Source organism: Taudactylus pleione, unplaced genomic scaffold, assembly GCF_031769625.1.
Source record: "Taudactylus pleione unplaced genomic scaffold, aTauple2 ptg000361l, whole genome shotgun sequence".
NCBI classification, from domain to species: Eukaryota; Metazoa; Chordata; class Amphibia; order Anura; family Myobatrachidae; genus Taudactylus; species Taudactylus pleione.
In genome coordinates, this window is record NW_028284762.1 from 2,060,567 (window position 1) to 2,075,773 (window position 15,207).

Consider the following 15,207-nt stretch of genomic DNA (forward strand, 5'->3'; position numbering starts at 1 on the left):
GACACTCCAGGGCTTAATGAGTAAACCCTTCAGTTCACCGTGTTTATAGGCTCCTATTAAACATGATAGGACCATAATCAGACTTGTTATATTCTAAGAGCATCTATCTATTTATCTATCTATCTATCTCTCTCATATCTATCTATCTATCTATCTATCTATCTAATATCTACTGTATCTCATATCTATCTATCTATCTAATATCTACTGTATCTTCTATCTATCTATCTATCTATCTGTCTCATATCTATCTATCTATCTATCTATCTATCTATCTATCTATCTATCTATCTATCTATCTATCTCATATCTATCTATCTATCTCATATCTATGTATCTATCTAATATCTACTGTATCTCATATCTATCTATCTATCTATCTAATATCTACTGTATCTTCTATCTATCTATCTATCTATCTATCTGTCTCATATCTATCTATCTATCTATCTCATATCTATGTATCTATCTAATATCTACTGTATCTCATATCTATCTATCTATCTATCTATCTATCTATCTATTTCATATCTATCTATCTATCTATCTATCTATCTATCTCATATCTATCTATTTATCTATCTATCTATCTATATATCTCATATCTATCTATCTATCTATCTAATATCTACTGTATCTCATATCTGTCTTTCTATCTATCTCATATCTATCTATCTATCTATCTATCTATCTATCTATCTATCTCATATATATCTATCAATCTATCTATCTATATATCTCATATCTATCTATCTATCTATCTATCTAATATTTATCTATCTATCTATCTAATATCTACTGTATCTCATATCTATCTATCTATCTATCTATCTATCTATCTATCTATCTATCTATTGAATATCTATCTATCTATCTCATATCTATCTATCTATCTATCTAATATCTACTGTATCTCATATCTATCTATCTATTTCATATCTATCTATCTATCTATCTATCTATCTATCTATCTATCTATCTATCTATCTATCTCATATCTATGTATCTATCTCATATCTATCTATCTATCTATATATCTATCTATCTATCTATCTATCTGTCTGTCTGTCTATCTATCTCATATATATCTATCAATCTATCTATCTATCTATCTATCTATCTATCTATCTATCTATCTATCAATCTATCTATTTATATATCTCATATCTATCTATCTCATATCTATCTATCTATCTCATATATATCTATCAATCTATCTATATATCTCATATCTATCTATCTATCTATCTGTTTATCCAGGGGCGTATCTATAAAGGGTGCAGGGTGTGCGGGGGGGGCCCCGCACCGCACACCCTGCACCCATAATATTACTTACCTCTCCGGAGACCCACGTCATCGCGGGGGTCCAGCGCTGTAAAATGACTGGAAAATGGCCGTGGTGGCCATTTTCCCGTCATTTGCGCATGCGCAGTACAGGGAAAATGGCCGCCGCTGCCATTTTCCCGGTGACCTGTGCATACACTATAGACTCTGGGCACACTCTAGTGCCCAGAGTCTATAACTCCGGGGCTGGCCGTGCACAGCTCAGTGCGCTGCCGGGCGGAGAGGAGGGGGCCTGTGTCGGAGACTGCACACGGGCCCCCTCCTCTCTAGAAACGCACCTCTATCTATCTATCTCATATCTATCTATCTATCTATCTATCTCATATCTATTTATCTATCTATCTATCTATCTATCTATCTATCTATCTATCTATGTATCTCATATCTATCTATCTATCTATATATTTCATATTTATCTATTTCATATCTCATATCTATCTATCTATCTATCTATCTATCTATCTATCTATCTATCTATCTCATCTATCTCATATCCTCATATCTATCTATCTATCTATCTATCTATCTATCTCATATCTATCTATCTATCTATCTCATATCCATCTATTTATCTATCTATCTATCTATCTATCTCATATCTATCTATCTATCTAATTTCCGAGAATGCTTTTCTGGTATCAGTTGCTGGACCTTATGCAGACCTTGGGAATCTTTATACAATAAGGGGCCTATTTATCATCTTTTATCATTGTGGCATCATACTTTTTTTTTAAGTCAATTTATAAAGAAAAAAAAAAGGTTGCCGGGACAGTGGCTGTGATACTGGGGGCACTGACGCAGTTCACGTACGACGTAAGGTTATACATCACGCACAGTATAATTTTCTGATTCCTAGCTGGGGATTAGCATGTAGATTTCTGCAAGAGCAGGCCGTGACCGAGCGATTGCGTCATCGTGGTCGCATCCCCGCTACACAATGTCAAGATTACAGGCATTGTGAAGCAGTGTCACCCCCCTCCCCTGCTGTGGGTGTGTGTGTGTGTAGGGGTGTTTGGGGGTATGGCCAGGAGACTTGCCCACTTTGCCGGGCGGCCGGGAGCATCACCCGATATTCGGAAGCCTTTTGGCCTCTCTGGGAGAGTAAGCTAGTACGGGTAAGGGCTGCCATTGTAGTATGGGAGTGAATTCCCATGGGAAGCTCTCTCTGCTATAGCAGTCTGATCTGGCAATCCGAGGGGGAGAACATGCCTCCCCCTATGACTGCCTTTTGGCTTTTTGCACTGCTAGGCTGTCCCTGCGGGTGTCGGATTTTCCTGGGGCCCCTAGGCACAGTCCGACAGTCATGTCTGGGAGTGCCGAGTGTCAGAAAGCATCTGACTTCATACAGGATATGGTATATAGGGGGCCTGATTCACTACGGAATGCTACTGCGATTACGCACGCAGACCCTCTGCGAAAATATGCTAATGAATGTTATCGCAATGCCGTCGTACAGCCAGCATAGAGACACCCACTGCCGCCCACTTCCCCTATCTCACATACGTAATACCTTGCAGTCCTGCGTATATAACGGGAACATCGAGTAACATCGACCCCTCGCGCACAATTACAGCAGGACTGACCTTACTCAGAAATGGCTAACCTTGTCGCACGCACTCAGCACTCAAGCTGCGTATGCCGTTGCAGTGCCTAATATATGCACGCCAATTTAACGGTGTTCACACGGACAGGCACGCCTGCGTTTCTCCAATCACTCCCCCATCACCACCCCCAAATGCTCACTTCCTGTCAATCACTCTGCGATGACACTGCGTGGTCTCTGCAGTGATGCCTTCGAGCAAGCGCAGTACGCAACAATCGGCCGTCTGCGTGCGTAATCGCAATAGCGATCCGTAACGAAGCAGGCCCATGGTTATATCTTACCAATAGCTGTAAGCGCTCTCTGGGCCTGATTCAGAGCCGGACGCTATTTGCGCTCGCTCGTTCAGAAAAAAAGGGTGGCTATTCAAATGAACCGTTCGCTCTTTGCGGTCTGTTCACGTCTCTAGGTCTGAACGAGCGAACAAAACTTGCGGTCGTTTTTTGGGAAACTACGCCCCCTGGCCGCTCGCATCCTACGTCATGTCCGCTATTTATTAGATTAATCGAGTACATCGACCAGCGTATGAACTGCTCGCTATTCTTGTGGTTGGTTTTTCCTACCGCAATCTTGCGAGCAGTTCTGACTATAAAATAACCCAGTGACGTGGTCAATGACGCTGCTGTATTAATTATGCACACCCATAAAACGCCCGTTTTGACCTTTAAGCACGTCTGCGATCGGATCTCCACTCCCCGTTTTCAAGGACCTTCCCCTGTTACCACCCACATACGCCTCCTCCTGTCACTCAAAATAGCAGGCATTCGCTATTTAGCGAACAAACGATTTTCATCTGCACTGACTGGTTCGCACATGCGTATTACAATCTGTACACATGCGCAGTTGTGCAAAACATCGCTCGGAACGAACGAGCTGACGCTTACGAGCTGCTCTGAATCAGGCCCTCTGTTCACAGATATTTCAAGGGGGTTGTGTAATTCCCATTACGAAATGAGTTTCTGGAGTGTGGCTTCTGTCAGATCATCAAACATCTCCGTGTTCCATAACCCAGAGATTATTCCAGTATCTGACGCACACAGATAACATTGAAAGTATTGGAATTACGCTGTTTGGCAGCCTCAGGGCGACGCAGCCGGTGGGACAGTGCAGGAACATATCAGTATACAGCTCAGGGTCTGTTTAATGTTCACTCCAGGATTATAAATTCCCCAAGGGCAAAGATATGCAGTCTACTTCATTGCCAGTACATATTTTGTCACGTGGAATTATTTTATGTGTGGAGGTGATTAGTCTCAGCTGTTCCTTACAAAAGCCTATATTTCTGTATGCTCCCACTGTTTAATTTCTGGTGCCAGAATCCCACAAACCCCGCCCCCCCCCCCTGCAAATAATGTGGGGGGTAAAGTGCAATGGGAACACTTCTTCCACAGTGTGTGTGTATATATATACATATATATATATATATATATATATGTTTACATGGCGACTACGCCATGTCAACACAGTCCCCTGCATCTCACCACAGGCCCCTGCTTCTCCCTCCTGACACTGGCTCTTACCACAGGCCTCTGCATCTCACCACAGTCTCCTGCATCTCACCACAGGCCCCTGCATCTCACTAACACGCCCCTGCATCTCACCACAGACCCCTGCATCTCACCACAGACCTCTGCATCTCACCACAGACCTCGGCATTTCACCACAGGCCTCTGCATCTCACCACAGGCCCCTGCATCTCACCACAGGCCTCTGCATTTCACCACAGGCCCCTGCTTCTCCCTCCTGACACTGGCTCTTACCACAGGCCTCTGCATCTCACCACAGTCTCCTGCATCTCACCACAGGCCCCTGCATCTCACTAACACGCCCCTGCATCTCACCACAGACCCCTGCATCTCACCACAGGCCTCTGCATCTCACCACAGACCTCGGCATCTCACCACAGACCTCTGCATCTCACCACAGGCCTCTGCATTTCACCACAGGCCTCTGCATCTCACCACAGGCCCCTGCATCTCACCACAGGCCTCTGCATTTCACCACAAACCTCTGCATCTCACCACAGGCCCCTGCATCTCACTAACAGGCCCCTGCATCTCACCACAGACCCCTGCATCTCACCACAGACCTCTGCATCTCACCACAGACCTCTGCATCTCACCACAGGCCTCTGCATCTCACCACAGGCCTCTGCATCTCACCACAGACCTCTGCATCTCACCACAGGCCTCTGCATCTCACCACAGGCCTCTGCATCTCACCACAGGCCTCTGCATCTCACCACAGGCCCCTGCATCTCACCACAGGCCCCTGCATCTCACCACAGGCCTCTGCATCTCACCACAGGCCTCTGCATCTCACCACAGGCCTCTGCATTTCACCACAACCTCCTGCTTCTCACTCCTGTCCTCTGCATCTCACCAGTATCACCACAATCCCCACTGCTGCTGCCCTGCAGGTGGCTGGGGATGAGCGATTTGTATTGTAGTTACTGTAAGCATTATCAGTAGCATGTCCCCGGAGCTGGGGCACCTGTGCATATTTCCGCAACCGCCATGCGCACCCCCCCTGACTGCCAAATATGGCGATGAGCAATGTCTTCTTTGCACAATGTACCCTGTATTTCGATCCCTGTTGAGCTTCCTCGCCGTGCTGCCCCTATTCGAGAACAGCACGGACTTCAATGGGACGTGCCTCCTGTTGACTGAGGGCTGGTGGCTGAGAGGAAACATCATGCTGGAGATGGAGCACTTCACGGTGGAGGAGAGGTGGCCGGAGCCAGCATGCAGGTTCAGCGTAGGGATGAACATCGGAATCCGATGGTTACTAACCATTGATATTTTTGTTCCGATGGCATTTCTACCATTTGATGCGGGCGGTCTGATGTTTGCCACCATCGAATGGTGGCAAATGGTGGTTTGGTTTTTTTAATTCCTGACAGCTATGCCTCCCCTGGCTCCTTCTTGGGTACTGTGTCAGCATCAGGGCATTTTCATGGGTTCATTGGAGGCTGCCTCTGAAGCTTAGGTACACACTGATAGATATATCGCCCATTCCATTGATAATGCATCGCCGGGTGTGTCGTTCACAGACATATCCGAGCTGCTGTGCAGCACAGCAGATGGCCGATATCTATCTGAAAGATATATCTGTTATCTGGTGGTGTGTACAGACTACCATCCGATAGCCCGTACACATGCTGCAGGGACCCGGCGGTGATTGACAGCTCAACTGGTTGGGCAAATTTAAAGGCCCGTCCTGTTGAGTTGTCAAGCCTGGCATATCGGGCAGACTATTATAGATGCAGTGGTGTAGGAAGGGCTGTTCCGGTGGAGCGCGAGCTCCAGGCCCTGGAAATGTCAGAGGGCATGCACCAGCCTCTTGGGAGGGAAAGTCCACCTCCCCTTCTCAGCTGTTGCCGGAGGTGTCCCGCTGACAGGAGGAGCTTCGTTACTCCGGTCCTGTCACACAGCACTGCCGGCTCACGTCCCAGCCACCGGTCACCTCAGGGACACAGGTCAGCTTCACTGCGCACACCGCTACCTCAGACAGCCGGACCATTGGGAGAGAGCAGCTATTTATACCCTCTGCATCTTTCTCTCTGCATGCTGGCAGCTTTTTTCACCGGGCTCACAAGCTGCGGCTGCCCCCTGCAAGTCCTGGTGTCAGCTAGTTCACAGAGGGATCCCTCATGCTGGCCACTGAAGTGGGACTTTTGTACCAATCTTTGACTACTAAGATAGCTCTGAAGTGAGAGCGCTGAGTTTTTTTTATGGGCTTCTGAGCCCCAATATATATATATATATTATACAGTATATGGGCTCCTCTGCAGGGTAGGTACCCAGGATCTGGGGTACCACGATTATTCTCAAACCAATTACATGACTTCTCCCTGGAACACTTGGGGGGTGGTGCCATAGCAGGCAGCGTGCTCCAGGCGCCCTGGCTACACCCTACGCCACTGTACAGACGTGATCCTGCTCAGTCCCTGACTCCCTCCCCTCTCTGGGCTACTGCTAAGCAACAGGGCACATTGCTTAAACTCCCCATCACCTGATGGGTGCCCCCCCCCCTGACAGTACAGGGTAAACCAACAATGTAATACCTTGAAATAACGACACTGAGACTTGCATAAGGGAAAAGGAAGGTCAGCTTTATTTATTTAAATATATTTTAAACTTATTTCAATTTAAGCTAATAAAATACTGTAACTATTAATTGAACTGTAATTGAACTAGCTAATAAGAGAAAGAAAAGAGACAGACACAGTATAGTGGCGCAGAAAGAAACGGCCCCACAATGCAATATCACCAACTGCATACTACAACTCTTCCAAATGGGGGGCGACCGGCCAGCCCATTATCCTAGCTAAGGTATCCACCTCCCGCCCAATAACACAACGTGAGGCCCACCGAGATCGGTGATGCCGCTGACCCCAGTAGGGTATAATCAGCCTAAGGGGTCTATTTACTAAGCTGTGTTAGGAGACAGAGTGAAAAGTGATAAGGTACCAGCCAATCAGCTCCCAACAGCCATCTCACAGGCTGTGTTTGAAAAATGACAGCTGGGAGCTGATTGGCTGGTACTTTATCACTTTTCACTCTGTCTCCTAACACTGCTTTGTAAATAGACCTCTGAGTCATGTATTGAAAGGGAGAGCACCTCAATCTGCAAAGGCAGATGGTGACTGCCACAGTTCTTTCCCGCCACTAGAGAGCTGACACTGCAATAGAGGGTGGGAGGGTAGGAACAAATCCAGGAAGGCTACCTAAGATGTCTTCCAACCAACAATACTAAAATGGCTCCTCAACTCCACCCCCAGTACACTAAAGCGAAACCCCTAACCCCACCCACAATCTCAGCTCACTACAAGTAACCCTTTACTGGCATACAAGGCCACCCCCAGGTTTGGGTGTTTAATTTCCTCCGCGCATATTAAATGCACTACGTCTCCCATCTCTGATTGGCTCTCACTGTTTCAGAGAGCCAATCAGAGCGCAGCAGCAGCAGTGAGTCACTCACACAGCACAAGAGTTTTTTCTGTGACTTAACTTCCGTAAAATCATTGTTGCTCAGCTTCCTTTTGTTACAGATGAATGGTTCATACAGCTAAACCTTCCTCAATCAATGATGTTTAGAATAGTGAAAACCAATTCAAAATCTGTCCAGTAGTTCATGAGATTAGCCCAAATGACAGATCCCTAAACAGGGGACTTTATTTTACTTGTATAGAGATATAGGGGCCCTTTCATCAAACAATAAATGGCCCGGTAACCATGCGGAAAAGCTACTTTCCTCATATTTAAGTTACTGGGCCATTCATCATCAGGGATCCAATACGACCCCCTTGGTATTCAGCAAACAACGAAAAGTGAAAGTATTCACTGTGATTCGTAGATAATTATTTTAAACTTTTCATTTTTCCCATTACGGATCACATTTGCTAACACGCCAAACACGTGTAGCTGTAACACGGTATGGTACCATCTCACAAGCAGCGGGAACTCAGCCGACATGATATGGGCCAACCAGTTAGGTCGCAGAACAGTTGCGACAGCATACATACATTTAGGAGTCAATTTCCTTAATCATGGATAACAGCGACGTGGGTCCACAGAGATCTCTATAAGACGTGTCTGATGTCTGGGAATCTGTCTGCAATTCGCTTGTCTAGAATGAATCCAGAGAAGGTCTTGTCACAGACATCAAGTGCTTAGTGAATTTCCCACGAGTAGCTGTTCGTTTTCCCATTAAATAGAAGTTGGGAGATAAGTTCTGTTTCCTGGTTGGGATAAAGGCAGAGTGAAGTTTTCCCCGGGCGGAAATAAGTTACATGGGGCCTTTGAACGTGTAGGAAACAGTGACAAAGCAGAGAGGGTTAACAGACATGGAAACCGTAAAACGAAATATCTTTAAAAAAAATAATAATAATTTAGGAAAACAAAACGCAATTCCAAGTTTACTGTGTAGCCTTTATGTGCATTTGTCTTTTTTATGCATTATATGATGTCTTTTTTATTTTTATGTATATGAGCAACCAATCAGATTCTAGCTGTTATTTTCTAGAAGGTGCTAGATAAATGATAAGTAGAATCTGATTGGTTGCTATGGTCAACATCTCCTTTTCTAAAAACCCGCACCTTAGTAAATATGCCCCTAGACCTGATTTAGTAAGGTAGCGGATAGATCCCCTTCAGTAGATGTACCCTGACATCATTCGTTACTGTCCAACGTCAGCAGTTACCATCCACGTGGACACAGAGCGGGAATAGTAACCTGTGGGGAGCAAAGTGAGCCCGTGAGGGTACAAATGTCTTCTTTTGATGGCCTTTAACGGCATGGAACCGCACTTCCCACCTCACACCACATTACTTCCAGGTACATCTACTGAAGGGGATCTATAAACAACTGATTTAGTACAGATCGCCAATGCGATTGTAACTGAAACCACCTATGGATCGCAGTTGCGAAAATATGCAAATGCTTGCCAAAGCACAGGCAGCATAGGGACGCCCACTGCTTCTTTCTCGTATCTGTCCAACCTCGCTTTTCTGCATATACATCTGTACCAATGACGCACATCGGCCAATCACACAGCATTTACAGCAGGTCTGCGTTTTTCTGACCACTCCCCCGTCACCACCCCAAGCACTGACAGCCTGTGACTCACTTTGCGATGGATTCCTTAGTGCGTCCGTAATCGCAATGCAATCGCTGCGCACTCACGCTTGTACACATGACCAATGGCAAACAATCACTCGACTGCGTCCGTAATCGCCATTGCATACGCTGCTGAATCGTTCCCAGTGAATGGTATTCCGGATGTCACAATATGCAAAACATAGTTTATGAATAAACCTCATAAACCTGCAATACAAGAAGCACTGTCTGACCTCCTTAGAGTATTTGCAACATGAAGACCCAATGGGGAAATAGAATAAAAGCTGATTTTAAATAAAGCAATGTTAGAGGCAGATTTTTATTACACAGCTACAACATTGTATTTTCTTCCCAGGGGAAAGCGTCGGAGAGCGGTACAGCAGAAGAGGCAGCGCCACCATCCGTTGCTAAGCTTGCCGGTATATTCGGTGACAAGGTGAACAGCCCCAAAAAAGAGGTAATTACTATGAAGCTGTTTTATCCTCTGTGCGATAAGGAGAAATACTGCGATATAATCCGATCAATCATAACATTAAAACCACCTGCCTAATATTGTATAGATCCCTCTCGTGCCTCCAAAACAGCTCTGACTCGTCGTGGCATGGGCTCCACAAGACCTCTGGGGGTGTACTGTGGTATCTGGCACCACGACTTCAGCAGCAGAGTCCTGTAAAGCTGGGTACACTCTGAGCTATGTGCACCCAGCCGATATGTCCGCCCGATGGTCCGTCATATTGGATCATGGGTACACATCAGAACGAAATAATAGCTCATTCCATCTTTCATTACCTGCAACGGGGCCGCTTGCGATATAGTCCAGGACGACCGGACGATGTAGCAAGCGTCCGCGGGAGCGGGCATATTGGCCGTACACACTGAGCGATGCGGCCGATATGTCGTTCCAATTCGGCCGGAAACAACATATTATGCCGACATGGCTTCAGTGTAGGTGCTTTGTGTGATGGACAGGGGTCAGCAGGGACACTCTGACCAGTCTCCAGCTACGCAGTGACGTACTGAGTGTACTGACGCCTTCCTATCACAGCCAGCACTAACTTATTTCAGCTATTTGTGCTACAGTCGCTTTTCTGTGGGATCAGACCAGACAGGCTAGCCTTCACTCCCCATGTGCATCAATGAGCCTTGGGCACCCATGGCCCTGTCTCCGGTTCACCGGTTGTCCCGCCTAGGACCACTTTTGGTAGGTACTACTAACCAGTGGCGTTCCTCCCCGCGGTGTCACCTGGTGCGGGGAGGGGACGATATGCGTGGCGCCGAAAAGGGGGCGTGACCATGCGGTCATGGGCGTGGTCACACGGGAAGGGTTGTGGCCTCTGGGCCTGATTCAGACCCGAACGCTATGCTGCGCTCGCATTGAGTGATTTTTCGCAATCTGTGCATGCGTATGAGTCGCAATGCGCGTGCGCGAACCAGTCATTGCAATGAGAAAGTGCTCGACTGTAGCCCGCAGTTGGGCCGCTATTTTGAGTGACAGATTGCGCCATTTGTGGGTGGTAACAGGGGAAGGTGCTTGTAAACGGGGGTGTGGATGTGAACAGCGTATAATGGGTGTGCATAATTAGCAAAGTAGCGTCATCACGTGACTGGGTTGTATTTTAGCCTGAACTGCTCGCAATGTTGTGGTGGGAAAAGGCTACCACAAGCGCTGCGGGCAGCTCCGATGGCTCTCGATGCTCCCGAATAATCCTACAACTGCCGGAGATGACGTGTGTTGCGAGTGGCAAAGGGGCGTTTTTATACAGGTGCGAGCGCATAGTGCGGCCGCTCGCTATTACTTAGTGGGCGGCTTTACGCCAGGCAGTGCGAGCACATGATTTAAATAGCCGGCCCCTTTTAGCCAGCGAGCGGACGCAAATAGCGTCCGGGTCTGAATCAGGCTGTGTGCAGTCCCTGCCGGCTCCCTCACAGTTGTCAGGAGCCGAGTGCTGTACTTATTATACAGTGCAGCACCCGGCTCCTGTCACTGAGGGGGGCCTCAGCGGGTGACACCCGGGTGCGACCTGCACCCCCCTCACCCCTCTTGTGACGCCACTGCTACTTACCTCCAGGAGCCATCCACAAGACCTGCCATTTTGGAGATGCTATGACCCGCTCCCCTAGCCATCACAATGTGGCCTTTGTCAGTATCTCTCAGATCCTTACCCTTGCCCATTTTTCCTGCTTCCAATACATCAACTTCAAGAACAGAGGGCTCACTTGCTGCCTAATTTCCCACCCCCTGACAGGTGCCATGGTAACAAGATAATCACTGTTATTCACGTTACCTGTCAGTGGTATTAATGTTATGGCTGATGGGTGTATGACATGATTGTGGAGACATGGGCACAAGTGCAATAGCCTGCGAGTTACTGTATGCTGGGTACTTGCACAGCTTTGAGGATTTAGCTGCTAGTTTTGCCCCGACAATGATTTTAAAAAGCAAAACTTAACCTGGTTTTGCATTTTAAATTATTGCTGCTTTAAATCTTGCGGCCAACACACAGAAATGGTGCCAGTGCCTATAACTCGCTGGGCACCAATAATCGCAGTTAAGCGATTAATTTCCCCTTTGAGGATTTCTTTGCAAAGTGATTGACATTCAGGTACCGTTTGGGGGCGATTACAGGGGAGTAGCTGAAAAAAAACACAGGCATGTGGTGACCGTTTTCGGGGAGTGTATCTGCCGACATCTGCGATCCCGTATGCAGAAAATATAACGCCAGCATCCCCGCAGCCATTCTGTGCGACAATGGCGTTACTCAGGTGGTCGATTATGGAAGGATCTGTGAGCGCCGTTTGTGCGCACTTGCTTGGATGTGAGAATTCGCCGGTGGGCGTCTCAACACATTTCCAGGCGGCTACAGCATACAGCATATTTTCGAACAGCAGCTGTGTATGGGAACGCAGTTGCGAATGCTTTAGCGACCACGTCTGAATCAGGCCCAATGTCAGCAAATACACTTGTGAGATGTCACAGCGGCACTTTTGCGGGATAAATGACCCCATTGATCATGTGTCAGGTGACAGGTCACGTGACGGGTCTGCTTACAGATCACTGCCGAAAAGATTGACGAATTCCATGACAACTACCAGCGGTTTCTGCACTGTATAGAAAATCACTGAACTTCCCTAAAGGATAAAGGAACTCGGAACTGCAGCCTAGATTACATTTCTGATGAGCAATAAGGTATGAAAATAGAAGTGCTTGTAAATGATCTGTTGTAAAGTATTAAATAGTAACTGAGGACCAATGTTAAATGACATACACCAATAATCAACATGTATAGACAGACACTGATGTTTAAAAAGCTCTCTTGTGAAAAATTGTGGTGTTAACAGTATGGCATCCCCGATAAGGCAGCACGCTGGAATAGCTAGCAAACGCTAACCTTACCTTTCCCTATGTTGCCGCACTTCGTGCTTCTCAGCCCCGGATCCTCTTCTGGCTCTCAATTCAGACCATTAGTCAGTGAACGGCAACAGTGCGGCAACATAGGGAAAGGTAGGGTTAGCGTTTGCTAGCTATTCCAGCGTGCTGCCTTATCGGGGATGCCATACTGTTAACACCACAATTTTTCACAAGAGAGCTTTTTAAACATCAGTGTCTGTCTATACATGTTGATTATTGGTGTATGTCATTTAACATTGGTCCTCAGTTACTATTTAATACTTTACAACAGATCATTTACAAGCACTTCTATTTTCATACCTTATTGCTTTATGTAGTTAGTTTACTGACTACACTAATAGGAAGCTGCTACATTTGGGAGCGCTAGATATTGTTTTTCTTGTTACATTTCTGATGAGGACTGAAATTACATCATAGCTTCGTTAAATAAAGTTATTTTCACTGCATATATATGACCAAGCTGAGTACAGGAGCATCGGGCGCTAGGCCCCCCTATACTGACAGCCATCTCACAGAGATATACCATCATTTATGCACCCCCAATTATGTTTTTTACCATTCATCAGAGAACTGTACATTCGCAGTAGACCACTCGACGCATGTGCCGGGGAGATAGGGGGGCGCGCACGGAGACTGCACACAGGCCCCTCATGTCTTAATCCTCCCCTGCAGTCACCCTCCTGGTTCTGAGAAAGGGACACTCAAAATTTAGGTTCTATCTGTATTTCTGTTTTGAGTAAACTTAATTTAAAAGTTCTAACCTCTTCCAGATATCTGCCGTCTAGCACTTTCCTTATCTATTATAAAATGTGACTGTAGCCTACATGCTGGGCGTCCTGCCTCACAGGCTAATGCTGTCTGTCATCTGTCTCTCTCAGGCTCCACCACCTAAACCCACTCGAAGGAAACCACCGTGCTCCCTGCCGTTACCAAAAGCCACTGTTACCAATAATGGGGATGAGGTAAGTGTGTTTCACTACCAGAACACTCAAAAATATGAAAGCACTTAGGACCTCATTCAGAGTCGGTCGTTGCGGCCGCACGGTCGTACAGGAAAAGGGGCCGGATATGCAAATTATGCACACGCATGTTGCGTCCCTAAGGTCGGATCGTTAGCTGGCCGACCAAGGGGAGGATGCGGTCGGATCGCTAAAAAACGCCCCCATCTCGTACGCATTACACGTCATCTCCGGCCATATAAGAATTAATCGCGAGCATCGGAAACCATCGGAACTGGTCGTAGAGCTAAAGGTTGACCATACCCTCTCTTAAGCTCTACGATCATGTCAGTGTAAAACCTCCCATGTCACGTGTGCCATGACACTACTTTGTTAATTATGCACTCCCATAAAACGCCGTTCGCATAATTAGGCACGCCTGCGTTCGGATCTCCACACCCCCGTTTTCAAACACCTTCCCCTGTTACCACCCACAAACGCCTCATCCTGTCACTCAAACTACCGACCTGGCTGTGTTCAAAGGAGAGAAATTTCTGATCGTAGCCGCTAGTTTGCGCACGCGCATTGCGAACTTTACGCATGCGCAGTTTAGCGAACATCGGTGGCGTACGACCGTGCGGCCGCAACGACCGACTCTGAATGAGGTCCTTAGGCCCTGATTCAGAGTCGGACGCTCTGACAGAGCGCTCGCTCTGAATCAGGGCCGGCCTTCTGGTTTTTTCGAACGGCCTCCTGGCCGCTCGCATAGCTGTGGGTGACCACCCACAGCTATAGCAAGCGGCCAGGAAGATGGTCGCGATGGTCAAGACCATCGCGATCATCGGGCTTGCGACGAGACCCTTGTGGTAGGGTCTCGTTGCCGCAAGCCCCAGAGAGATTTCGGCTCTAACAGAGCCAAAATCTCTCCCACTGACATCACTAGTGATGTCAGTGGAGCCGCCCCCAAACGGAGGCGTTCACATGGGAACGCCTCCGTTTGGGCAGCCACTCCCCCGGCCCGTCCACCAAAGGGGGCATGCTGTCACTCAGCATTGACAGCTCGCCTCCTTTGGTGCGAGACCCGGAGCGACGGAGTGCCCGTCGCTATCCGGGTCTCACGCATGCGCACGACGGAGCCAGCTTCGTCGTGCGCATGCGCACTGGCCCACCATCGACCCGGTTGCGAGCGACAGCGCTTGCGACCGGGTCTGAAACAGGCCCTTAAATCAACATTCTATTGATAAGGCATCTATTCATACCTTTAGAATGTAAGCTCTCACGAGCAGGGCCCTCTT

The 15,207-nt window shown here is 47.3% G+C and overlaps 1 protein-coding gene across 2 annotated transcripts in view; it reads left to right on the top strand.

Annotated features, from left to right (window-relative positions):
- The window catches only part of RCSD1 (RCSD domain containing 1), a 136,733-nt gene that overhangs the window by 105,268 nt on the left and 16,258 nt on the right, over window positions 1-15,207 (top strand). For both annotated transcript variants that reach the window (XM_088444408.1, XM_088444407.1), the window contains 2 exons: window positions 9,921-10,022; window positions 13,853-13,936. In XM_088444408.1, coding sequence (XP_088300534.1) covers window positions 9,921-10,022; window positions 13,853-13,936 — 186 coding nt within the window. The remainder of the gene's footprint in view (window positions 1-9,920; window positions 10,023-13,852; window positions 13,937-15,207) is intronic.